General features: G+C 45.2%; 2 protein-coding genes across 6 annotated transcripts in view; one reads left to right on the top strand and one right to left on the bottom strand.

Moving 5' to 3' along the window:
- The window catches only part of ERMARD (ER membrane associated RNA degradation), an 82,787-nt gene that overhangs the window by 2,174 nt on the left and 53,595 nt on the right, over window positions 1-27,018 (bottom strand). The gene's annotated exons all lie outside the window — the stretch shown is intronic.
- RNF123 (ring finger protein 123) overlaps window positions 1-27,018 on the top strand; it is a 67,644-nt gene that overhangs the window by 16,148 nt on the left and 24,478 nt on the right. For 4 of the 5 annotated variants that reach the window (XM_085863693.1, XM_085863691.1, XM_085863694.1 and 1 more), the window contains 10 exons: window positions 5,428-5,503; window positions 5,695-5,798; window positions 6,366-6,456; window positions 6,562-6,623; window positions 6,831-6,875; window positions 7,366-7,434; window positions 8,427-8,547; window positions 16,436-16,537; window positions 16,715-16,806; window positions 17,048-17,267. In XM_085863693.1, coding sequence (XP_085719819.1) covers window positions 5,428-5,503; window positions 5,695-5,798; window positions 6,366-6,456; window positions 6,562-6,623; window positions 6,831-6,875; window positions 7,366-7,434; window positions 8,427-8,547; window positions 16,436-16,537; window positions 16,715-16,806; window positions 17,048-17,267 — 982 coding nt within the window. The remainder of the gene's footprint in view (window positions 1-5,427; window positions 5,504-5,694; window positions 5,799-6,365; window positions 6,457-6,561; window positions 6,624-6,830; window positions 6,876-7,365; window positions 7,435-8,426; window positions 8,548-16,435; window positions 16,538-16,714; window positions 16,807-17,047; window positions 17,268-27,018) is intronic. The other variant, XM_085863692.1, reaches the window with a different exon arrangement.

The raw sequence follows: 27,018 nt of genomic DNA, 5'->3' as shown, positions 1-27,018 counted from the left end.
TTAAACATCTATAGGTTGCCCGTTATCTCAAGACAATCTTAACATCGCTCATTAGCTTGCTCCATTTTAACCTCACTCTTTGGTTTGCTCCATTTTAAAGTTGCTTGTTTGTTTGCCATAAGGTTGCTCAGCTGGTTCCATTGTAAGACCGCTCGTTGGCTCGCTCCATCATCACTTCGCTCGTTGGCTAGCTCCATTTAAGTTGCTCATTTAACACACCAGTGTGTGTTAATTAGGGTACCCAGTCAGGACTGGGTAATTAGGGTACCCAGTCAGGACTGGATAACCTATTGTTTTCTTCTGTTTATTTCTTATTTTTCTTCCGCCGACAATTTGCGGGTTCTTTCGCTTTAAAAATCATTTTCTCAGGAACGGTAAGTCCGATCGACACAATTTTCACCACAGTATGTATCTTTTTGGATAGCAAACTTAATTGATAATTGTGACGTCACAGGTCACGTGGTACCGGCACCATCTCGAAAAAAAACCGATAAAATTTTGACCTCTGTATCTCTGAAACCGTGCAAGGGAAAATTTTTTCGCTTCATACATTTTAATGAACTCCCCATCGGGAACACGGGAGATTTTTCGTGACGTCATCAGTGAAGCGGTATCCCGGTGAAAATTCGTCAAGTAGAATGCTGCATAGGAAAAATCTGAAATTTCTTGAGCCTCATCGACAGAACAATTCACCGTAGAAAAAAATATATTATGATGTCATAAGTGACTTGGTTTTGCAGCCATCTTGTTTTTTAAAAAAAACTTTTTCTCCAGAATGTCCAGACATATTGAGGCGAAACTTTACACACACATTCCCCATGACGTCCTTTTTCAAGTTTGTTAATTTCTTATTGATGGGTCACATGGTTTGGTGGCCATCTTGAATTTACCCTAAAACCTTCAAACATCTTCTTCTCCAGAACAGCTGGTCAGATCAAGGGGAAACTTCACATATGTATTGGTCACGAGTGGAGAATATAAGTTTGTTAATTTCTAATTGATAGGTCACATGGTTTGGCAGCCATGTTGGATTCAAGAAAAATATTAAATAATGTTTTCTCTGGAATCACATAAGCTATCGAAGTGAAAATTTGCAATTGTCATCTTCCATCATGTCTGCATTGATAGTAAAAATTATTACATCATAAGTCACATGGTTTGGTGGCCATCTTGGATAGAAAAATACCCCTTATCCGATTAATACGAAACTTCACACACGTATTCCACTACAGGATTGGAGGCAGAATGTACATTTATGATGTCATAGGTCACATGGTTCGTCAGCCATCTTGGATTGAAAATGAATAAATTTTTAAATTCTTCTCCAGAACGGCTGGAAAGATTTAGGCAAAATTTCACACATACTTTCCCCAAGACATCCTTTCACAAGTTTGTTAATTTCTAATTGATAAGTCACGTGGTTTGGTGGCCATATTGATTTTTCCCTAAAACCTTCAAACATCTTCTCCAGAATGGCTGGTCAGATCAAGGGGAAACTTCACAATCGTATTGCACACGAGTCTTGAATATAATTTTGTTAATTTCTAATTGATAGGTCACATGGTTTGGCAGTCATGTTGGATTCAAGAATTATATTAAATAATGTTTTCTCTGGAACCACATAATCTATCAAAGCGAAATTTGGCTACTATAATCTACCCCCATGCCTGCCTATACCTTAAAAAATAAGACGTCACATGACCATGGTTTGGTGGCCATCTTGGATAGAAAAACGCACCTTGTCCAATAAACATGAAACTTCACAAATGTGTTCCACTACACGATTGGAAGCAGAATATAAATTTATGATGTCATAGATCACATGGTTAATCAGCCGTCTTGGATTGAAAATTAATAATTTTTTTAAATCTCCTTCTCCAGAATAGTGGTGCAGATATGTGAAATCGGTGTGCACTTCTGGAAAGAAGCATGAAACTTTGCCCTTGGGGGTTTTTGGGTGTGCCAATTTCAAAAGTTGCGGGAACCACAATGTCAATCCAGCGGTTCCCGCCAAAAATTAAGAAATTCAAAATGGCCACCGCAAAACACACTTTTGCCCATTAAACGGCTCTAAGTAGCCCGATTGCCTTGATCTTGATGTCTATACCTATGTTTTTGAGGTCAAGGAATCCAATAACACACATGTGAAAACTCTTAACATGTATCTTTATTGTAAAGAAAATTTTTTTTTTTAACGCCCATAGCGCAATTTCCTACAACAGTCAACCGATTGCCATCTTGGCACCAATACAATTTTTATGAGTTTAAGGGATCCAATTGTGTGTCATTCGTTCTGTTAAAGGGACACCGATGCTACACAACAAAATGACATGAACAAGCTCCAAGAATTACCACCAGGGGTTTACTATTGCTCCAGTAGCCAGGCTTAACTCTGTACTATTCAGCCATGGAATGATCAGGTACAACACATGTAGTTCCTTTAGAATATGTATTTCTCAATACTGCAGGAACTATATGATGGAAAAACGAGGAAAACCATGTGCTAAGGGTGCAGCATATGTGTCCATTTAAAATGTTGTCGAATTACTCTAACATATTAGTCACTATGTCACTGTTGTGTTGTGTTAACATGGCCAAGATTTACTTCTTACTCTCTGTTACACTGTCCCGAGCAGAAGCACAACTGTGTGCATGGCAGATTTGCTTTGACACAAGTGCATTCCTTTTTGCATCCGCATTTCAACAGTTCTTGACAACCTTTGGCTGTCTCTGGCAGAGTAGACCAGCATGGAGTCCATGGGGAATCATCTTTCACTCTCTCCCAGCCCCATATATCTGGTGATGGAACATTGGGCTTTCCTACAAGTGACTGTCTCCAGATATGCCCTGCCTGATAAACAGCCCTTTTCACATGCTGTTCTAGGGCATGTAATGTTGGAGGAATGTTTTCCATCTTACGGTTGTTAGTGAACAACTGCTTCCTGGCTTCATTCACGTGGCAAAGTGCAGATGTTCGCTGATACAAGAGAACAACATATCTTTCTATTTGGTCCATATCGTCTTGGGATATCTGAGCTGGAGCACGAGATAAACTAACGAAAGTAGGTGTAAGCTGAGGCATACTTTGCCATACTGCCCAAGCTGTTTTCTTTCCAATTCCAAAGAAGGCAGAAACAGTATCACATCCTGATATTGCATGCATAAACAGAAGACCCCAAGATGCATCATCACCTAATTCAGCTGAAATCAGGTGATAGTGGATATACCATACTTAAGACCCATGACCAAATGCCACCCATATTTCACACTCCTTTAAGGCAATTGCAATAACCACCACATCGGTATCTGTAGCATGTATCATCAGCTTGGTGAATCCGTGATTAAATTAATTGAAAGCATGAAACAGGAGCCGTGTGTCTGCTTCCTCATGAGTGCAGGACAAGTCCGAGAGATTGGCTATGGGTGATGAAACAATTTTCTCACCATGTGTAGAGATGACTAGCTTCTGTTAGAGGGGTTGAAACTCCTGTATTGCACTGGCTAGGAGTTTGAACAGACTCTCTTTGTTCGAATCGCAACGCAGGAAATTCTTCCAGTTGATAGGCATGTTTGTGTTGTTGGCAACTCTGAGATTGTTTCCAGATCCACGGCTCTGTCGTGTCTGTGCCTTAAGGCTGTCCTCCTTGTATACATCCAAACGAACAACATCCTGGAGCATGCATTCCAAATATGGCAGGAACACCAGTTGTGAGTAGTCCTTGAAAGTTTTGACAGAAGCTTTTGACTTCTTCGGATCGAGTATGTGCACAAGGGCAGCACCATCAACAATTTTTACATCCACTTTTGGAACAGATTCTGCTTGAGGTACCAATGATTCAAAACATTCCATCAAGTCTGATTTGCTTGATTGGTGCATGATGCGATTCGCTGCCAATGATGGAGGCCAGGCATGATTTTCATGCCTGAAGAAAGCATCCATATCACTGTCTCTAGCCTGGCATGATATATACATCCTTGAGAAGAGATGTACATAATTGTGTGGAGATGTACATTTACACAATTTGCAATGCATTTATATGACAATGGTGCATGAATAACATCAAGAATGTGCTAAATTCAAGCCTTACCAGGTTTCTGCTCTCGTGGCATAAACACAATTATTTAAGGAATTAAGGTTAGGTGCAAATCACTATGAAAATTAGTGTTATAACAGCAATATCTTAAAATTTTCAGCATGAAGATGTCGGTTATGAGTCTTCTCATGTGTTTTATTGGATACATTGACCTCAAAAACATAGGTATAGACATCAAGATCAAGGCAATCGGGCTACTTCGAGCCGTTTTATGGGCAAAAATATGTTTTTGCGGCGGCCATTTTGAATTTCTTAATTTTTGGCGAGAACCGCTGGAGTGACATCGTGGTTCCCGCAATTTTTGAAATCAGCATACCCAAAACTCCCCCAGGGCAAAGTTTCATGCTTCTTTCCAGAAGTGCACAACTCCACCAAAAATGTTACATATCCGCCCCACTAGAACGGCTGGACAGATTGAGGCAAAAATTCACACACACTTTCCCCAAGACATCCTTTCACAAGTTTGTTAATTTATAATTGATGGGTCACATGGTTTGGTGGCCATATTGAATTTACCCAAAGACCTTCAAACATCTACTTCTCCAGAACAGCTGGACAGATCAAGGGGAAACTTCACAAACATATTGCACACGAGCCGTGAATACAAGTTTGTTAATTTCAAATTGATAGGTCACATGGTTTGGCAGCCATGTTGGATTCAAGAAAAATATTAATTAATGTTTACTCTGGAACCGCTGCTTCTATATATGCCAAACTTCACAATTATAATCGAGCCGACATGCGAAACGAGGGTTTAAAATTTCAACCCGATCAGCCGTGCGGTTTGGCAGCCAGAATTATTTAATTATTTGAATCTGAGAACTTTTCGATTTTTGTTGTTTTCCATCAGGCTCACTTGGCTGCACTTGAATGCGTTTGAGGGTACAGGAATAGCAATTTAATTGATACCGACAATGTCCCCAGGAAAAAGGGCTAACTGCATACGTAATAACTAGATTGAACACTTTTTGCTATCCGGTTCGTCACTCGTCTGTCCCGCGCTGTCCCGACGCAAGGCTGCATTTGTATCACTATTAAAGAATGTTTTCTCTGCAACCACTTATCCCATCGAAGGGAAACTTTGCGACTATCGTATAAATCTCACGTTGTATCAAAGGCGGACGTCTGGGTACCCGGTCATCACTGCCAGCAGTTATAAAGTGGCAGTTCTAGTGTTTAATTTGCTTTCAGTATAATCCCAATTGTGTGAAATTATTTATTCACCCTATATGAAAATATGATTGTTTCAGTCTCACCTTCCTTGAGGGTGAGGTTGATTCTCCAATGTTGACCTTTAATGGCATTCATTCTTCCACTCCTGTTTTTCAATCAGGTATGCCACTTGCAGTTGCTGTTGGTCATCCTGCAACATGACAAGTCTCGTCGGTTTCTGCTGAACAGTGTTCTATATCCTCCCTGTTGCTGCCAATGTCGTTACGTCCCAACAAGCTCTGGTTTCAGTCACATGCGTCCTTCCCTGTTATAAACTTGTTGATTGTTAACTTTGGAAATCCCTCCCCCTTGCTTTCTACCCGACCTTCTCTGAATTATTTATTTATTTGTTTTTATTGTGTTATTTCCTTAACGTGATTTTTCACATTTGATGCAATGAGGTTTCCAGCTTTTTTCAATGTTAAGTTGCCAGTGCGTGTGGACGAAGCAGGACTTGAGCAAATGATCCCTGTTACGTGGTGGGGGAAGCAGGTACATTTAATGACTAATTGAGTGTGCATTACATCTGTACACTGACTGCCTTTTTGAAACGATTGCTCGAAAGTCTGTAAATGCAACACACAATCCCTTGCGAAGGGGCTTGGGGAGAATGTATCGCTATTTGGTCCCTGTCAGGATGGTTCACCTGCGATAGTAATTGGCGGGAATAGACCAGTGGAGTTTGATCTGTCTTTGACATACGGACACATGCTTGTGAGGATAGTTAGCATGTCGGACTTTGCTCGGGTGCATTGTGGGAGATTGTTTTAGGATTGCACCGAACGTTTTCCACATATTGGGAATGGGAAAAGGTTTTATTTATTAATTTATTTATTTTAATGGCCGCGTCTGCCCGATTAGTAAAATCTTTATCCTCTCTTTTTGAGACCTCACTGCTGGATTGGTTTGCGTTCATTTAAATGTGAAAATGATTTAATTGCTCGAATTATGGAATTCTGCAGAAGGTATGTCATCAATTAATTTTCTCATTGGATGCTTCTTTTAAAATAATTTCCTTTCTCCTCCACACTCAATGTTTCTGTTTCCTTGTGCATTCAGACGAGAGGTGATGAGCACGAGAGTCCAGAACATTGTGGGAGGCGTCAAGCATATGAAAACAGCTGCCACCACCTCACCAAACACATACAGGGTTTGCACAGACATTGACAGAGCACAGTCTGAGTTTGCGGTTTTGATTTTTGCCAATTGTTAGCCAAACTGAAATGCACGCATTTGCCTTGTTTCTGGTGTGTAGTGCTGGAGGACCTGCAGGTAGCTGTTCTTAAGCTGTTACTCAACAATACTGATGGCGGTCAGGTACAGAACACCTGAACTTGCTTTTTCACATCGTGATTACGGGAGTGAATGGCAATCGGGATTCTCATGTTGAGCAAAATTCTTTCCCAGTCTTCCACGCAGTGCCCAAAGTGTCCATCTTGTTGTCTCTTTTTACCTCTGCCACCGAAGGTGGAAGGAGATTGTTTTCACCCCTGTCTGTCTATTTGTTTGTTTGTTTGCGTGCAGGATATCTCGAGCGGTGGACGGATTCGGATGAAATTTGGTGGACAGGTTGGTTGTGTGAAGAGGACGAACTGATTAGATTTTGTTGAAGATCTGGACTCAGATCCAGCTACTAGAATTTTTAAAGTGATTCTTCACCATTGAGAGGGTCAAAAACGAGATGTAGCACGATATCTCAAAAAGTCGTGGGTGGATTCAAACGAAATTTGGTGGACACGGGTGTATGACGAGGAACAAATTGATTCAATTCTGACGCAAGTATTTTATTTCATTGTGTTTTTTAAGTGATTCTTTGTCATTTGAGAGATGGGGCCAAAAACGAAATGTTGCACAATATTTCAAAAATGTATTGGGCCCCATATGTTCTGCTGGATCAGGCATTGAGTGGTGGAGATATGCACTCTACTGATTGCCCTTCGAGTTACCAACGTTTCAAGGAACAAGTTGTCACGTGTTCTTTTCATTTTATATATATATATTTATTTATTTTTAATTATTATTTTATTTTATAAAGGAAGTTGTTGTTTTTTGACCTCAGGGGGAGTCCACTCGGGATGTGTTCTTGAGAAAGTTTCGCAAGTTCTTGGAAGAAAACATCTCTTCTGCGGTGAGGACGAAGCAAAAAGAGCTAAGGATAGGGTTTGTACGTTTAAGGATGGGGTTGGTGTGATGAGGAATTGAAACGGTTGACGATGGAGTGAGTTTGTCTGTAAAATGTATTTATTCTCATTGTTTTATCTTCATCCAACATAATGTTGTTGTTTTTTTTTTGTTTTTTTTCAAAAGGCACTCTGACTTGTTCCATTTATAGCCATCGAGTCATAATACAACATGTGAAGATCAGATTCAACCCCCATCCAAAACCTGATATTTCTACCCCGTTAACCACCCTCACCGAGTCCACCTCCTTCCAAAATTCCAATTTTTCCTTCCTGAGAGTTTGCTTCTGTATGCATCTTGTGCACCCCATGCGTCCTCTCACACCCCTCATTCCTCCCCACACCCATTGTTTGTCTGTTTCCCTCTATTTTGTCTTTCAACCCTGTTGTTGGTGTTCATCCCCCCTCTACTATTTACCTTTTGTTGTGTTGCGTCCTGATCCATTCTGTGTTCTAGCTCTTCCATGAGCCTTGACGTTTTATTCAAAAAGAAAAGAAGTGCAAAAATACATGATTAAGATAATAGTTACAGGTGCATATGAGGCCCTGCGAGGAGGAGTGATGTAAGTGACATTTTCTTAATGATATGATGATGATAGGGTAAGGGTTAAAATAGTGCTATATGGCATTAACTCCAAAATGGCCGATGTGTCCCTTGCATCACTCCTCGCGGCGCCTCATATGGTCTCATGATAATTATTAAATTGTACACAAGGGAGCAAAGTGACAATGAAGTTGCTTCAGGTCGGTGCTCCTATCAGCATCCACTTGGGATGTGTTCTTGAGAAAGCTTTGCAAGTTATTTTGCGTACGCTTGCTCAAGCTTCTGTTTTGGTTCATGTAGGTAATGCACACCTGAACATCGCTCTGACATGTCATTGAGTGGCACCTGTGCTGCCAGAGATATTTGGATGATTCTTGCTACCCTCTGTCATTATAGAGTCCAACTGTTCTTTGTCCCCCTGAGTACCTGCTGTGCTTTCTCCATCGGCTCACACGGACCCTGCGTGAAATTTGGTTAGATGGAGCCACCGCGATGCCTGAGCACATGCCCTTGGAAGGTATCTTATCAACGAATTGGAATACCACAGCCTTGTTACACTTATTATCATGATCTAGCTTCACATCCTTTGCTGTGCTCCCCTCATCAATAACCATGACCTGCCATTTGTTTGTTTAATTGTTTTTTCCCAAACTGAACTGTTTAATTGAACATCTTCAGAAACTGAGTTGGGAACCGAATGCTTGGCTCACACGTACACCATTTCGTTTGTGTGACTGATCAAATGGACTTCATGATAAAATCCTCGTGGCTCACAGTTTTGTAAGCACCCATGTAGAAACCACTGCTCGCAGTTACAAGTGGCAGTCTTGGGATCAACTAGTTATAAGAAATATAGTTTGATAAAAGTGACAAAATAGGATGGCATCGTCATCGGAACTGGCGGCATGGGATGGTGGCATCGTCATTGGAATGGTTGGTGAGGGATGACATCGTCATCGGAACTGGTGGCATGGGATGGTGGCATTGTCATTGGAATGGTTGGTGTGGGATGGCATCGTCATCTGAACTGGCGGTATGGGATGGTGGCATCGTCATTGGAATGGTTGGTGTGGGATGGCATCGTCGTAGGGCGGCATGGGATGTTATCGTCGTCGGATGGCATCGTCATCGGAATGGTTGTCATTCAGTACCTGGCAGGCATAATTGCTAAATATGCAGCAGTTCTAGTTTATTTTTATTTTTGCAGGCATCGGGAGTTGTAGGGTGAGAAATGAAAAAAACGTTAACAGCAGACACTTTGAAGAGAGCGTGTCACATATCATGATCAATAAACGTGTAAACAATAACCCATCCACACCTTAACTCTGAACCAGCTTTGCAAAGTCAATGCTCCCTGCTATCCCCAATGATTCCAGGTACCTATATCATTGAAGCTTAAACCTATCTACTGTTTCTGCTGCCACTACCTTTCCAGGAAGACCATTCCATGCATTAACTGCTGTGTGTGAAAGACTCCTTCGTCACTGTCCATTCTGCTGAAAAACTCTTCCACACTTATTTTATCAACATCCAACATTATCTTAAACATCTCTATCAGATTCACTCTTAATCACCTCCTTTCTAATGTACTAGCAGGATACCTGTCTCTGACGGGTTCCTTAGATGTCTCACCTCAAATGAACAATTTTTTTGAGTATGTATTGGTAGAAATGGGAATTCAGTATAAAGTGCTGATGTGGACCGTGGCATGTGGTACACGTTTACCTTTATAGACAATGAAGCTCCGCTCAGAAGAACTCTCATTCATGATATACTTGTACGTGGCCGTACGTGCAAAAAATATATATATATATATATATATATATATATATATATATATATATATATATATATATAAATAACTTTAAAACCGTGAGCCACAAACAACAACACAGGCCGTTCTTTCGCTCTCGCTTGCCCGTATGTGCGTGGCCATACGTGCAAACCATAAAATAAACCAATGTCACCCGCAGGGTGACCCGTATCTTGCCAAAAGGTGACCACGTGTGACTTCTTTAAGGTCACACTGAGGTGAACAGAGCTGCTATCCACCAGGAGCGACTCCTTGAGGAATATCTGCCTACGAGAGATTCCGATGAGAATCGTTCTACTGGGTAACAATGAAAAATATGTGTTTGCCTCATAACGTCACCAAATGATGTCGTAATGTCTCAAGCTTGACATATCTAGAAAGCACTCATCGAGGTGTTCAATTTGAGGTACTTCACGATATGGTTCCTAAAACTTGAAAATTTGACCTTCAGATCAAATATGTTTGACCTCAGGCACAAACATGAAGGTCAAGGCCAATCGCCACCAACAACTAATCAGCTGAGCGCCAGACCATATACTACATTCCCATAAAGTTTGGAGACGATTCGATTAAAATTACTCAAAAAATAAGGGTTTCGTCAACTCCCCTGATTTGCGACAGTGACCTTGACCTTTGACCTTGACCTTCAAAATTTTATGCGCTGAAAGGGACCTCTATAGGCCTCTGACATGCGAAGTTACAAAAATTTCCAATGATAACTGTGCTCTGCAGAGTGATTTTATACGTGATTACAGACAAAAAAAATATGAAGGTCAAGGCCAATTGCCACCAAAAATTAATCAGCTGAGCGCCAGACCATGAACTATATTCCCATGAAGTTTGTAAACGATCCGATCAAAATTACTCAAAAAATAAGGGTTTCGTCGACTCCCCTGATTTGCGACAGTGACCTTGACCTTTGACCTTGACCTTCAAAATTTTGTGCACTGAAAGGGACCTCTATAGGCCTCTGATATGCGAAGTTACAAAAATTTCCAATGATAACTGTGCTCTGCAGAATTTTTCCTTCGTGATTTCAGACAAACTAAAAAAAATTAAAATTAAAAAAAAAATAAAAACATACAAGCTGACTAACATATCTTGCAAAAACTTCGTTTTGGCAAGATAATAACTTTCAAACCGCGAGCCAGAAACAACCACACAGGCCGTTCCTTCGTTCTCGCGTGCCTGTACGTGCAACCCCGCCCCCCCACAAAAAACAACAAAAAAAAACTTTCAAACAACCACACAGGCCGTTCCTTCGCTCTCGTAAATGACAACTGGATTGAGGCATTGTGTTTATCTATAAATGCGCATAAGAAATCGAGAAATTATTAGAATACATTAAGTCATCACTATCCAGAAGTGGTGCATGCCCGTACGGAATGTTCACATGCATTCCATGAATTATTGCTTGCATTGAAGTAACAACTGCTGTGATACAAACAGAGTTAATTAAAATCAAGTTTACCTCCCCATCTTTGCTTGCCATGACATTCGCTGCCATTGACCATTGCCACTCCTACGCCATGGTAACTAAGGCACCGATCCCCATCGTAACCGGCACGGCACGTGTCGTCATCGTCGGCCGGCCGTGTACCGGCCTACGCAGCAACGTGTCCTTTCATTGGTTGGCAAATAAATGGCCGTAACTTGGGAACTGCTTGTCCGATTAATATCAAACCTTGAAAAGGCACAACTACAGGTCCCCAGCAATATTCCTGGCAAGTTTCAATTAGATCGGACCAGTGGTTGTCGAGAAACAGCGGACACACACACACACACACATATACACACGCGCACACACACACACACACACACACACACACACACACACACACACACACACACACACACACACACACACACACACACACACACACACACACACACACACACACATTGCTGGAATTATAGATAGATATATATGAAGACCACAAGGGGAAAACCAGAGATGTCAGGATAACTCAATTTTGAAGAAACTGAAAAACAAAGTTTCAAGACTTTGGTGGACTGTTTAATAACTGTCATACAGATTTCTTTTCCAGTAAAAGGAAGAGTGATCATTGTCCGATCAAATTAAGCATGTAGCATTTGCCAAGCTTCTGTGTTATTTAATTTAAGAGCAAAGAACGAATCAATGTTGCAAACTGACATCACTGGTTATTCCCTTGTTTAATAATTGCCATGCAATTTTAACCCAGGATGTGTAGCAAATTCATGCTTGTTGGTTATTAGCATACATTACATGACTTTGGTGATCACAGATTATTTTTTTCAACATTAAACGGTCATTGTTTTTTTGTTTGATTGGTGTGCAACGCCATACTCAAGGGTATTTCGCTTATATGACGACGGATTCTCCATTTCTTATTCCGTACTACTTAATATGATGGAAAACCGGGAGGAAACCAAGGATAAACCACCCCTGTGATAGTTGAAGTCACCTCATGTGACTCCCTCATATACCTAAGCAGGTTGATTGGGCGGTGGGTACATCGAATGAGGATGGGTACTCAGACGCGCTAACCATTAAGCCACGGTGTGGGTCCCATAAAAGTCACAATAAAGGTTTGACCAGGCTTGAACCACGATATGCACCAACTACGGAGCCCATGATATAACCAAATAGGCCATTGTAGTGCTCAGAGTTTATGCTGTGAAAGTTTTACAACTTTTCATTTTTTTAGTTTCTCAACTCTGAATATTATGGTGGAACAGTTAACATGAATGAAAGGGAGATAACCAGGAGTAAAGTACTGACAACTCTGGGTTTCTACTTGTTCAGCTTTGACAACACTTGTTTTTTCATTGCACGGCTAAACTTTACACCATATAAATTATGTGACACCCCTGGTTATTTGTTAAAGTAATATTGTGAGAGGAAACCTTATGTTGCCAACTATTGGCAGGTGCAATAACCCTGAAATTTATAAAAAGTGACATCTCTGGTTTTCCCCTTGTGGTCTTCATATATATGTCGTGCATAACACAATGCTTGCGAAATCCAAATAAACAAGAGTTGCCATGGAAATACGGCCTGTCGTCCTTCCGAAATCGGCAGAATGAGTGCCAGCTTTCTGGTACACTGTGTCGGAGTGGCGACCCGTCCAGGATTGTGTCCAATAGCCAAGGAGACTGCTTAAGCACCACCAACGCTCTGCACAGAGTATGGTCCCAATCTCCTCCTCATGGAAATAGCAATTTAGTAATTTCAAAATTTTTAATGTTGTGCATCACAAATTTGGTTGATTAATTTTCTAATTGTGGCCTAAATGGTGTTTTACATGTTTTGGATGGCACTGACTCTGACCTTTGACTAATTTTCACCAGAGTTTATATACATATACTGCACATACATACAAATAAGCTGTGTAAGTTTCAATTTGATATCTTGAAAGGTTTCTGAGGTTTGGCAATAAAAGAATCACAAAAAAACCCATTTGGTTACAATGGGGTGAAATTGTTGTCATGGACACCCTTTTCTTTTTGCCATGTGGGACTTTTCACTATGCTACCAAGCAAGATGAGCAGAACCTGAGAAAGAAAGAAAAAAACAGTAAAAAAGGAAATAATTAATTATATTTTGCACAATCTTAGTTTGGTACTGAAGCAGTTTACCAATGGGGGGGGGGGGTGTTTTTGAATATGGCTGATGACCCTCAAATGTTACTGCAGAAGGCCCTCAGCCAAAAAATATTTGGGATCTAAGGGTTCTAATGGGGTCTATCAGATCTATATGATCTAAAGGGTCTTGGGGTTACAAAGGGACTGGGTTATAAAGGGTGAGGCTCATTATGGGTCTTAAAGGTTTAAAGGGTATTGGGGGCATTAGTGGTCTTGAGGGTCTTAAAGGTTCTGAATAGTCTTAGGGTATTTAGGGGTTTTGGGGGTGTCAAGGGGGCGAAAGGCATAGAAGGGTCTGGAACTCTACTATCAGCTGTTATTCTTATAATCTACCAGAGAATTGTAGTCACACGTTATTTGATACTCCAGACGTGTCCCGGCAGTGTTTACAGTAGCTGTTTTTGCGTATGGCAACTTGGCTGCTGGGGTAGCTATCATTTATTGGAAGCATGGCTGTGCCGCTGATGCTGTGCGCCTCTACCTGTACACTGATGCTCATTTCGCCGACCTCGGAAGGATGACAGGCTGTCAACCCCACCTTGTGTTTATTCAGCAGCCAACGGAGCTCAAACTCAGGACCCTAAGATCCTAAACCCACCACCCTAACCACAAAGCCAACACCAGGATTGTTTACAGTATGACCAGTCGAAAATGTATTTCAGACAATTTGTTTCCATCGTCATTGTTATTCCATGCACCATAATTTTTATGAAATGGTATGAATCGTAATTAACACTCCACCACAGGTCTCCCTTTCCCTGACCTCACCTCACACTAAACTCCTTCCAAACCCCCTCCTCCCTCCATCCCCATACAACTCTGGACGTTTATAAGCATTACAGCTGAAAAGCGATAAGCTCTGGAATATCTTAACCCTGAACCGAATTTCAAAATTTGAACTGCGGACTTGAACTTCGCAGCAGTTCCGACTGCTGCAAAAGTATTCATTTGTCCAATTTGCACATTTTTTGATACTCTGGACGGTATTTTGTATGACCTTGCCAGCCATTCCTTATCAACTGTTTCGTTTGAGTGCTTGATTCATTGATGACTAGTGGTGGGTGGGATCCATTCCATCGTACTGTACTCTATTCAAACCATGGAATCCAAAGGAATTTATCTTTCTTAAACAAACCACATTTCAAAGTTGGCCTCCAAAACCAGCCGCCCGACTGGGCATCCTCCATCATGTGCAAAGTCCTTCCTTGGTACACATGAACTTCTATCCACCAGCAAGGCCTTCATCTGCAGCTTGATGGAGTACTGCTATCCTCTCTGGGATGGCTCCCCTGCCTCATATCATGCTCAGCTCGATGGAATGGAAAGGCTTTCAAGATTATTGGAATATCTTGCACTGAAGCTGGGTCTATGAGTCGGTCTATCACTATGCCACTGCAGACAAGTCGGTATTCTCTACATCTTCCACCACCTCCTCTCTGGTCTTGCACCCTCTACTCTTTCCATACTTTGTTTGGCTCCCCCCCCCCAGGTTTCTACAGGTCAAACATGGTCCATCATTAACCCCCTTCTAGTTAAACTCTTGAAATCCAGGATCACTACTCACCTCCACTCGTTCTGCCTCTATCTTGGCCTTTAACTCTGCCGTTGGTGTTTCCCCCTCTCTTTCTCTCAACTATTCCTTTGTCATGTTCTGTCCTGATCCGTGCAGTATACCAATTATAGCTCTTCCATGAGCCTCGACTAATGTATCCAAAATATATATATATAAAAACTGGAAGGGTACTTTTGAACGTCACGACGTCGCCAGATATGCCTCCGCCCACAATATTCCATCATCATACATATATTTACCAGGTTTGATTTAAATCCCTGAACCATTGAGATGGTGATGGACAGCACACTTGAAACCTTGAAGGGTAGAGTGTGAGCCAACAGACTCAGGAAGACAGTTCCACAGGTAAGAGAGGTGTTTTTTTTTTTTGGTTTTTTAAGGAGTCCTTATGTTTGAGGTAACCTAGGTAACAAATGGCTGTTTTTTTATATTTTATTTATTGGAGAAAGGCTTGTGGAAGACCAAGGTAGACATGACAGTGGGACAAACATCAAGGGAATGGATGAACAGGAAAAGAGGAGGGGGGGGAACTGAAACTACCAAGTAAGATGGGTTAAAAATAAAAAGCCTGATGGGGACAAAAAAGATCATGCGACAATTGGGGATGACATAAGATGGTGGTGCACTGTTTGTGTGAAGTCCTGGAGGAAAGGGGAGACAGAATGGCCGATGGAAGGAAGGTGGTTCCAACAATGGGAGAAGTGAGTAATAAAATATTTGAGGTGTGGTCGTCCTGGATTTTGAAAGTTTAACCAGGAGGGGCTGACTGGAAGAATCCATGTATCCTGAAGTGGATGGGGGAGGGTTGGAGGATTGATAGAGCAGCGGGGGCAACGTTGGAGAATAGACGATGGAAAACAGAGGGACCATCGACTTGCTTGCAATCTGAGAGCAACAGTGTTTGTGCTTCGGCTTCATCACAGGAGATTCCAATAATATTAAGAGCTTTAGATTCCACAGAATCCAGGAGAAACGGATGTGATGCTGGAGTGACAGCCAATGGGGGAGAGCAGTAGTCCATTGAGCTGTGGACAAAGGCCTTGTATACTGAGAGCATCTCTGAATTTTCCAAGTAAAGACTTGGATCGAAGGAGGATGCCGGGTCTGCTCCTGACTCTGTATCCCCCTTCGCCCATCCAAACACGTCCCCAATAAACATCCTGATTTTGTTGTATGAAAGATATAAAGATGGTGTACACGTTGCATGTTTGTTTTGTTTGACGATCCTGAATGTCAGTAAAAACAAAAGGAGAGTAGAGGAGGAGAATGTGCACGATGGCTCCGAATAGACCCCAGAGCAAACAAAATGTTGATTATTTTTATGAATTTTGTTTCCATCTTCATTATTGTTTATTGTTATGTTTATAATTTTGTTTCCTTCACTCTCCACAGATGCCTATGTACCCCCACAGGTGTTCTACAATGAGGGGCTGTCTTACTTTGAACTTCAGCGCCTTGGGGGCTTGATAAAGCACCTGCGCAAGATACACAAAGGTGTTCAGCTTTTTTCCTCCTCTTAAAACCCATCATCCATGACTATTTCTTGGCCTGAAATGATGACAATGTTTATATTTTATACAACCTGAAACACAGTGGATTAAACCCAAACACCGATGTGTAAAATGGTTTGTTCTCCAAAGCTGAACCCATACCACAATGCACTCCTTGTAGATGATCTACAGTGCCTTGGGATAGAGACTGTGCCCGACAGAGACCTCGCAACAATGGATGATCTTGTGGATGATGTGGATAGACCTGTGCAGGTACATGGTAGAGTAGAAGCATCAGTATTTGGGTAACCAAGAACGATGCAGCTATCGAGGTGATTCTCACCTTGAAAACGCATTTGTTGCGTTTTTACTTTTGATTTTGAATTTGTGCAAAACCTGTTTTTGAACTGTGCCATTTAATGGATGAAATGCCACTGTATGTAATTGCACAGTGCTGTGCTGTGTTCAATACCTCCCACCACCTCCTTGCCTCCCCACCCAACTACTTCCGTAGGCAGCCAGGTCTTCTCAGCCTATGCGCCATACCTGGAGCCCACACCTTATGGGACTCATGGTTGGAGTTAGAGCCCAGGGTGGGATCACTGTGATAGAGCCCAGGGCAATCGGAATGAATCTGGGCCCTCGACGGTCGACGTCTCCAGCTAGTGCTTCCCAACCATTAATCTCACTTCCGAGAACCTCGTCACAAAAGGAAACTCATATTTGCACAGACTGTGAGTGATTAAATGGCTTCTTTTTTACCACCTTCCCCCCTAAGCCTGGTGTTGGCTTCGTGGTTAGGGTGGCGGCTTGGGATCCTAGGGTCCTGAGTTCAAGCCCCGTTGGGCCGCTGAATTAATACACCAGGAGGTTGACTCAGCCTGTCATCCTTCTGAGGTCGGGAAAATGAGTACCAGTGCACTGGTAAGGGGGACACTGCATCAGCGGCATAGCCGCGTCCCATCCAATGATGCAACCAGCAGCCACAGGCTGCACTCGATAGAGAGGGAGACCTTCCCCCCTCCGCTCACCTATCCCTCCCCTTATCCCCCACCCATCACCCTCTGCTCATGAGCTGTTGCCCTTTAGGGATTGACGATTCATTTTTTGGTTAGGCCTCTTTCATTTAAGCTTCCTTTCAATTGAGCAGTTTAAATATTCAAATGATACTGTTCATGGAAAATATCTTTTACTGAAACTGCCTTTTCCTTGTTCCCCCCCCCCTCTTTAAGTGCATCTTAATCCTTTGTAGCACTTTTCGATCTTACCTTTCAGCAAAGTATTTCTGCCTTGACTAACTATACATTACAGTGTTTCCTCACTTCCATTCTGCCTGTTGCCTCGGCTTGTGTCAATCTTTACATCTTTGTGATGAGGATGTGGAGCAATCAAAGATCAATGCTCTTGATTGAACTACAGTACTATTTTAAAACGTGGTTCCTTTTTATAGCCGGCTGTGTCAATGCAAAAACGTAGGAAAAGGTCACAGGGAGGCAATCACATACTGGGGAAACTAGCCTTAAACCCTACCTAGTTAACAAAGCACCACCCCCGTGTGGTGACACGTAAACAATCTTAAGCTCACGGTTTTCCCTACTCAATTTACATCGTGATGTCTCCTACCCGTCCACGGACCATGCCATACTATACAATCCTATTTCCACGATGAAATTCCTCCATCTATCCCACAAACATTACAATTATATATGTATATATATATATAATATTGTTGCGGATTCGCGCCCGCCGGCGTGCGAACGGCCACGTAACTCAAATCGCGGCACGTCGCCCACCGGACGGACAATCCAGTCGTGACCCTCTCGGACTAACGCCGGGAACTAGTCACGGGTGGACCTTTCGGCCTCACCACGATCGTGCCAATCGGCCCCCCCGCCTGGGATAGGGTTGCTCGCCAAATTCGACCTACCTAAGTACCCACACGGAGGGTAGACCGGGCGATCGCACCTCGCCGCAGGTCGACTTCGGACACGGGCCACTTTAAGCGACCCGTTCCGTACTATCGGGATAACCGAGCGGTGTTATCGTCGGCCTCGGCGGTTCGATTAATTATCGGGCGTTTTAGCCCACGACCAACCCTTTACGTGAAGTAAGATGGAGATTCAATAGAGGAAAAGACGAAGCGAAACGGGAAAACAGTTCAACATAAAGCACATTTATTTCGCGATGAACGGAAAGCACACGTATACAATTACACCAAAAGCAAATGTAAAAAAAGCAGAAACACACAATAATGCACAAAAAGCAAATGCAACAATGCAGATCTAACCGACGACCGAGCACACGGCAACACTTATACAGTTTTACTTCACAGACGGCGCCGACAACACATATACCCAAAGCAAAAGAAAAGGACCACCCTCAAGGATGAGGGGGGGGCAGGCGGGCCTGGGGCCGAGACCGCGTCGGGCCTACCCGTCTGGTGATGAGCCGCGAAATGGCGCTGGCGCCCCGACTCCGCGGGCCTCGCTGGGACTGCCTGGTATGGGGTGGGGACGGGGCCCCCTTCTCGCACTATCTCAGCACGGGGGGAAACAGGAGGGGGTTGTTGATGCTCGGGGGATGGAGGATATCTCCCTGTCTCGGGTCCCGCGACGAGCGTCTCCACCACGACCTCGGTCGCGCCGCCGGCCTCTCCCTCCGCAGCTCCCCGACTCCGACATGAGCACCCCCTCGACCGCCTTCGCCGCCGCCACCTCTCCACAGCTCCGTCAAACCGCCCTCTCCGACTCCTCTCTTGACTCGTCCCAACTCTTCACTCACTCCGAACTCTTAACTCTCTCCCCTCCGAACTGAACTGTTTGGCGAGCGCGGCCCCTTATATGCCCCGTGGCCTCGCTCCTTCACCTTCGACCCTTTACCTCCGACCCTTCACCTCTAACTGGCTCCCCATTGGACCGAGGAAAAGTGGGCGTGAATGCTTTTTGATCCATGAATTTGCTTATAGCGATATTACTCCAACGCACCTGGAGGCGGGGCCAAATCGCCCCACGCTCGCCGATAGGACGGAACAGAAGTGGGCGTGAGTTGTTTTTGATCCGTTTTCTTCGGAAAGGCCGGCGCTTTTGCACCCCTGCTCGGTGCGCGCCCTGCACGAGTCCAGTATCGGTGCCCACAAGCGGCGTGGGAATGACGGCGATGCGATGGTTGCGAGGGCGAGTTGTGACGGTAAAGGTCGTGGCTGTGGTTGTGAAGCGGCGTTGCGGTTGGTGATTGTTGTGTGATGGCTGTTGAGACGTGGTTGGTGGTGGTAGTAATGGCGGCTGGTCCAAAATAAAGATAGTAAAGAAAAACGGCTATCCTGAAGGGTCGCAGCCCGCATGAATGACATTTATTCTCTCTAAACAACGGGTTTGGGCCTAACTACACATATACTTACAGAGATATCTCACCTAAGGGACCTGAATGGTGGTTTGCGAATTTCGTCAACCACAACACTACCCCCTCCCCTTTTTACAGACTCGTCCCGAGTCGTCAAATTTTCATGTGCCATCATGTGTAGTTTTCCCCTAGTACATTTTACCTACGGATCCCTGAGTGCGACATTCATGGTATTCGTGTCCCCAAAATAAATAACCTGAGGGCTGCGTAACTACCTAAACAAACTCACTCACACGGACGACTTAAATAAAATTGCCGGCGCTAAGACAGACATGCCGGGGGCGCACTCATATTTACAGTACATCTTACCTTAACTTACAAATTTTACACTAAACCATGGCCCAGGATCAATGAACTCTGCAAAAAGAAAGCAGTTAGCAGGGAGCCAGGCTGCTCGCATGCAGTCTCTGGCTCAAACAATGCAGGTGACAGGGAACGTGGCCGGCTGCTCACACGCAGTCCAAGGCCTTCCCTTTTGAACTGAACGCAGTGAACCACAATGGTGCATGGGCTGCACAAACGCAGTCTCCATGCCAGCTCAAGTGGCACACGCAATGAACACAACGGATGGATGGATGAATGCAAACACGGTGCACGGGCCGCCACTGCAGGCCCGTGTTGTAGCTGCCAACAGGGCAGTTCTTGCAGCTTGCAAACTGTTGTTTTCTGATCCTGGCGCGCATGGAAATGAACAGTGGGGGGGCAAAGCAAAATTGAACGGGGCTGGTGAACGTGGGCAGTGGGCATGGCATGGCATGGCAAAGGCAGCAGGCAAACACAGCCTGCAGAACCAGGCCGTTGCAGGCAAACACAGCCGGCAGATGAACTGGCCGGCACAGGCCTTGAAGCACAGCAGCTGCAGACGATCCAGCCGGCACAGGCCTTGCAGCAAAACAACAGCTGCCGATGAAGTGGGCCGGCCTTTGCCTTGCAGCAACGCAGCCAGCAGATGAAGCTGGCCAGCCTTTGCCGTTCAGTGGAGGTTGGTGGAGGGAGTGCGGTGGTGCTGGCCACTCGGAAGGCGGGCTCGGACCTACCCTACGGTCTCCCTCCCAACCTATCGCCTTTGCCTGTCACTGTCCATACCCACTCCCTTAATTTGTCCAAACCCCAATTTAGCCCCAACTTATTTTTTTATTTTTACTTCCCCACTATAAATCGTCCCCTAAACCCCTGTACTGTCCTTGTTCGGCTAACCTATCCTGTCACCTAGCCTACTCCCAACCCCTACGTTCCCTTCCCGGAGGGGAATAAGGGAGAGCTAACGTCCTGTGTCGAGGCCCAACGAAGCCTCAGGATGGCCTCCCCAGAGTTCAGCGATCTATAACCAAAGTGGGTCCAGCGACCCACAACGAGAGCGAGGGGATGGATGGTGCGGAGGGGTACACTTCCTAATCTACCCCGGGGCTTTCAACAAGCGCCTCTCGCTTAAACTATTGGTTCTAACAACCCAGATTCCCGTCGCCTGTGTTGGTGTCCTCACAATTTCGGGCCTCGCCCCCCAATTTTCTCTCCGTGCCCTCACACGGTCTCATGGCTGGGACACGTGGCTCCCTTTGGCAGGCACGACCCTCTGCCGAATCTCCCGCTATGGCACCCCCGGGCACTACACTGCCTCCGAGCCTACCAGCTCCCTAAACACCGGGGAGTGCCCCCCATGGCACCTCCCCTGAAACGCACACGTGGCAGGCTGGCTTCCCAGGCCCCTTTCCGAGGGTCACCCGTGCCCACAACACTGCCCACGCGGCTAATGGCGCCCCGGGCCCCCGCACCAAGCAGGCGCACCCGTGCCCACTACGCTATCCCGGCCCCCCATGGGCCCTTGGCCTACCACGGCCGACTAGCCTGGTGCCCGGGGTACCCACTCAGCGATACTCACCTTTCGCCACCACGCTCCCAGCCTGGCAACAGGGCTCCTGCACCCCTCCAAACGGGTTTCGAGCCTACACTCCCACCAACAACAAAACGACCTCCATTTTGTAAATTTGACTAACCCCCAAACTCACTTTATACTGACCCCGGGGTCCCTTGGGCGGGAGTCACTCCTCCCCCCCAATCACTCATCGCACCATGCATTCCCCATTCGCTCCACTCACACAGACCCGCTGGCCTCACTCACTCACCAAGCACATGCTTCCACTTCACTCACCAACTCTTCAACACACTCACCACTGAACTCTGCCATCCTTCTAACTACCTCCCCTAACTAACTCGTGCTCCCACGTCATCCCTTACACTACAGCACGTTCCTTTTAACACTACGTAGCTAAACTACGTCCCCTCTACGCATTCACAAGTCTGTCACTGTCTCCAAATCTCTAAAATAACTTTCCCAACCTAAATCTCGCTACAATCCCTCTAACTCATCCATTCCATGGACTCCATGAGGATTTACCCTTGCCCCATGAAGTCGGTCTAACTAAGCGAACCCTTCCCCCTAACTAGTTTCCATCCTGTGCCCTGGTCAAGGGGGTCTTCCACCCCTTGCCCAGGAATCCTGTGCACCCGAAAGTGAGGCTTGCTTTTTTTTTTTTTTTTTTACATGCGCAGCACCAGCGCGGTAGCTCACAGCTCGCGCACTTTGCACCTGCCCGTGACGTCATGCAGCTGCACGTGTTCCTCGTCCCTCTTTGGACGGTACCATCCGGCAGGGATACCCCTCCTGCCGGATTCCAACCCCGCGTGCAGCCATGACGTCACCGTGCGCATAAAAAAAACACAAGCCCCACGTCTCGAGGGGTTCCCCACGCGAACACATGTGCTTTGCCCGTTGGAGCTTAACACACACGATCGCGTGGAGAACCCGTCCGGTCCAAATCCGTAATCCTGCCTAAACTTTGTCCGTCCGCGGGATCGGCAAATCCACCGCTGGCGTTTCCGGACCGGGACTTCACTCGCAAGCGAGCACGTGGGGACCTCGTGCGTTGCACAGCACGGACCTCGTGCTCACTGCTGGGTGAACCCGGCACGGTCCCCGAAACAACTACAGCCGCTACTCGGCTTTCTTTCCTCACATGTCGCCGTCGTCGCCATTCGACACACGCACTCCCGCGTGTTACGACGCTAACACACCTCACCATTAAACTCACACCGGGAGACGCGGCTGCATGTTCACACATGCCCACCGACATCTCCCTTACATACCGCTCTCTCACACACACGGTCTCCCTTGCACTCGGCCGTTCACTCACGCATGCCATTACCCTTGCACACGTGGCTCCCCTCACTCGCGGCCTTCCACTCACTCGTGCCATTTCCCTCACACAAACCCCACCACTCACACACGCGGGGGCACTCACCCGCGGTGCCTCATCCACACACCGTGCCTCACTCACACACGCGGGGGCACTCATCCGCGGTGCCTCACTCATACACCGTGCCTCACTCACACACGTGGGGGCACTCAACCGCGGTGCCTCACTCATACTGGCCGTTTCACTCACACACACGGCCTCTTCCACTTGCGGTGCCCCTTTTACACACGGCTTGCTGGGAAGCACGTACTCCGGCACAATCGCCACCACACCACTCACACACGGGGTCGCTTCCACACACGGGGACGCACTCACACCTTGCACCACACACACAGGGACAACCACACTGGGGATTCGTGTCCCCACAAGGGTCTCCGGGGCCTCTATACCCCCCAAGCTCTCCGTGCACCTGTCCACAGCACTCCTCCCCTCGACCTCGCAAAGCACGACCGAACCCACCTGGTCGTGACTCGCCTCAAGGGGGCATACTCCCTCCCCTCGTTCCTGGAGGAGGCCATCCAACTGCTCGCACCGGGTCTCGACCCAGTCCGCGAGCTCACCCCCACTATCCTCCACTACCTCCGTGTGTGTGTACGTCACTTACCTCGTCTTCATCGTGCAGTCTTCCCTCTATCGTTCCCATCTCCCGTGTCTCTGTACATTTATTAGTTTCTGTTGTCCCCTTGTGTCTATTAGTCTCTGCTTCTTTCTGGCGTCTTTCCCTTATCTTTATGTAGGTCAACCTTGCTTTCTCCTTAAGTCGCTCCCGTCCTTCCCTGTTTTTCACTCCTTGCTCTTTCACGATCTCCGCGTACCTCCTCCTTGCTTTCCGTATTAATTGTTCTTTTCTCTCCCTCCCAATTACTTTCACCTCGTCTCTTGTCTCCCGTGTCTCTATACATTTTCTCTCCTTGTTCCTTATTTCTGTCTCTTCCTGATTCCTTTTTCCTTCCCATCTGAGTCGTTCTTTCTCTCTGAGCCCCATTAGCTGTTCGTTCTCCCTCCGGAGCTCCTCAATCTCCGTTGACTCCAATCTCGCTCTCCGTTTTAGTTGTTCAATTTCACACTCATATAGTTGTTGTTTTCTCTCCCACTGTTCCTCCTGCTCTTTGTTTTCCAATCTCATTGTTTCTTTCAATTGGCTCATTTCCTTCCTGTGTTTCATTTGCTGCTGTCTCATTACTCTTCCTCGTTTCCTCTCCTGTCCTTCCTTCTCCAGTTTCATGGTTTTCTTCATTTGGCTAATCTCCTTTTTGTGTTTCATTTGCTGCTGTCTCATTACTCTTCCTCGTTTCCTCTCCTGTCCTTCCTTCTCCAGTTTCATGGTTTTCTTCATTTGGTTCATCTCCATTTTGTGTTTCATTTGCTGCTGTCTAATTACTCTTCCTCGTTTCCTCTCCTGTCTTTCCTTATCCAGTTTCATGATTTTCTTCATTTGGTTCATCTCCATTTTGTGTTTCATTCGCTGTTCTTTGTCTATCTCCTCGTACTCCAGCCTCAGCTTTTCTTTCAATTGGTCAACCTCAGATTCATGTTCTTTTTGTTTTCTATTCCATTGCTCCTCTCGTTCTTCCCTCTCCAATCTCCATGTGTCCTTCAATCTCCTGATTTCTCCTTCCTGCTTCATTACTTGCTCCTTCAACTTCTCGTATTCCAACCTATTTTTTTCCTTTTGTCGTTCAGTTTCAAATTCATACTCTTTCAGTTTTTTATTCCACTGTCTCTCTTGTTCCTCGTTCTGCAATCTCATAGTTTCCTTCAATTGACGGATTTCTTTCTCCTGTCTCATTCCTTGTTCTTTGTATTTCCTATTCCACAGTCTTCCTTGTTCCTCATTCTGCAATCTCGTTATTTCTTTCAGTTGGCTAACTTCCTTCTCCTGTCTTATTTGTTCTTCCTTCATTACTCTTTTTTGCATCTCATTCTGCAATCTCGTAGTTTCCTTCAGTTGGCTGATTTCCTTCTGTCTCATTCCTTGTTCTTTCAGTACTCTTTCTTGTTCCTCATTCTGTAATCTCGTTATTTCTTTCAGTTGGCTGACTTCCTTCTCCTGTCTGATTCGTTCTTCCATCATTACTCTTTTTTGCATCTCATTCTGCAATCTCGTGGTTTCCTTCAGTTGGCTGATTTCCTTCTCCTGTCTCATTCCTTGTTCTTTCAGTACTCTTTCTTGTTCCTCATTCTGCAATCTCGTTATTTCTCTCAGTTGGCTGACTTCCTTTTCCTGTCTGATTCGTTCTTCCATCATTACTCTTTCTTGCATCTCATTCTTTAATCTGGCCTTCACTTCCAGCTGTTCGATCTGTACACTGTGGTTTCTTAACGTTTCATTTTCCGTTGTCGTTCTTTCTTCTCTCACCATCCTCAACTCGTTTTGTAATTCCCTCTCTTTGTTTTGGTGTTTCTGTAACTCAGAAGCTTTCTTTTCCAATTCCTTTCTCATCTCCGCACACTCCGACTTTGCTTTGGCTTCTAATTGTTCAATCTGCTCAGTGTGATTCCTTAACGTTTCATTCTCTGCTGTCGTTCTTTCTTCTCTCACCATCCTCAACTCGTTTTGTAATTCCCTCTCTTTGTTTTGGTGTTTCTGTAAATCAGAAGCTTTCTTTTCCAATTCCTTTCTCAATTTGCGTGCTTCTTCACTCATTTCATCTCTTCTTTCCACCGCTTCCCTCCTCAATTCGTCCCTTTTTTTTTTTACTGTATTCATTTAGTTTTTTCTGCCATTCCTTTCCCATTCTAATCTCCCCTTCCAGGATTTCTCTTTTAAACTGGCTTGCCCTTACCTCTCGCTTCAGTAGTTCCAATTCTCCATCTTGTTCGCGTTTTTCCTTTTCAAGCGTTGTTTTCCTTTCTCCTTCCTCCCTCAATTCTCCCTGCAGTTCTTCGAACTGTTCTGACTTTTCCAGCAATTCCTCCGCCCTTTCCTCGAGCTGTCTCTCTCCTCTTTTTATCTTCCATTCTAGGCTTTCTCTTTCCTGATTGCCTGTTCTTATCTCTTCCTTCAATTGTTCCAACTCCCCATCGTGTTCACATTTTTTCTCTTCCAACTGTATTTCCCTCACTCTCCCCTCCAGTTCTTTGAACCGCCTTGCTTCCTTCAATAATTTTTCCATTAATTGTTTTACTTCCAAGTCATGCTCCTTTTGTTTCTTTTCGAGCTCGGTTTTCCATTCTTCCTCCCATTGTTTCCTTTCCTGGGAGATACCACTCTGCTGTTCCTCTATTCTTTTGTTCAGTTTGCTCTTCGCATATTCCAACTGACGGGTATAAAACACTACCAAATTCTTTTTCCCACGTAATTTGTCGACTCTATTGGCCAAGTCATGTTTTTGCCACCGAATTCGTTCCAGTAAATCGTCCAATCGCTGTGTCCCCCCGTACACGTAATTTTTCTGAAGCGCGTCTGCGTGCCGTTGTGACTCGTCCACTCCACGTTGCACCTCCTCGATATATTCTTCATAACGCTTCACCTTTTCCAAGACATCCCCCAATTGTGCCTGAAGCCTGCCAATGCTCGCATAGTCATCCTGCCACGCCTGCCATGGCACATGCCGTGACCACGTGCCTTGAACCGGTGACTGGGAGCTCACGCCTCGTGCTGTGCCATTAATATCAGCCCGCTCCGTGCTGCCATTGTGCGACTCCGTTTGCCGGCAAAGTTCGTGCTCAAGCCGCTCCCACTGACCACAGTTAGTGGTGGGGTTATAATTATAAAAAGAACCGACCTGGGCCATGGATCCTACATGACGACACATACCTAATACCCCCGGCTCCCGCTCGCCTTGAGACGCCATCTTATTTCTCGTAAAGGGTTAATTTAGCTCGCTCG

The sequence above is a fragment of the Eptatretus burgeri genome, chromosome 18, assembly GCF_056783735.1.
Source record: "Eptatretus burgeri isolate ZD-2024b chromosome 18, Ebu_testis_v1, whole genome shotgun sequence".
Lineage (NCBI taxonomy): Eukaryota > Metazoa > Chordata > Myxini > Myxiniformes > Myxinidae > Eptatretus > Eptatretus burgeri.
The sequence above is the reverse complement of the archived record's forward strand: the minus strand, read 5'-3'. Positions and strand labels throughout refer to the sequence as shown.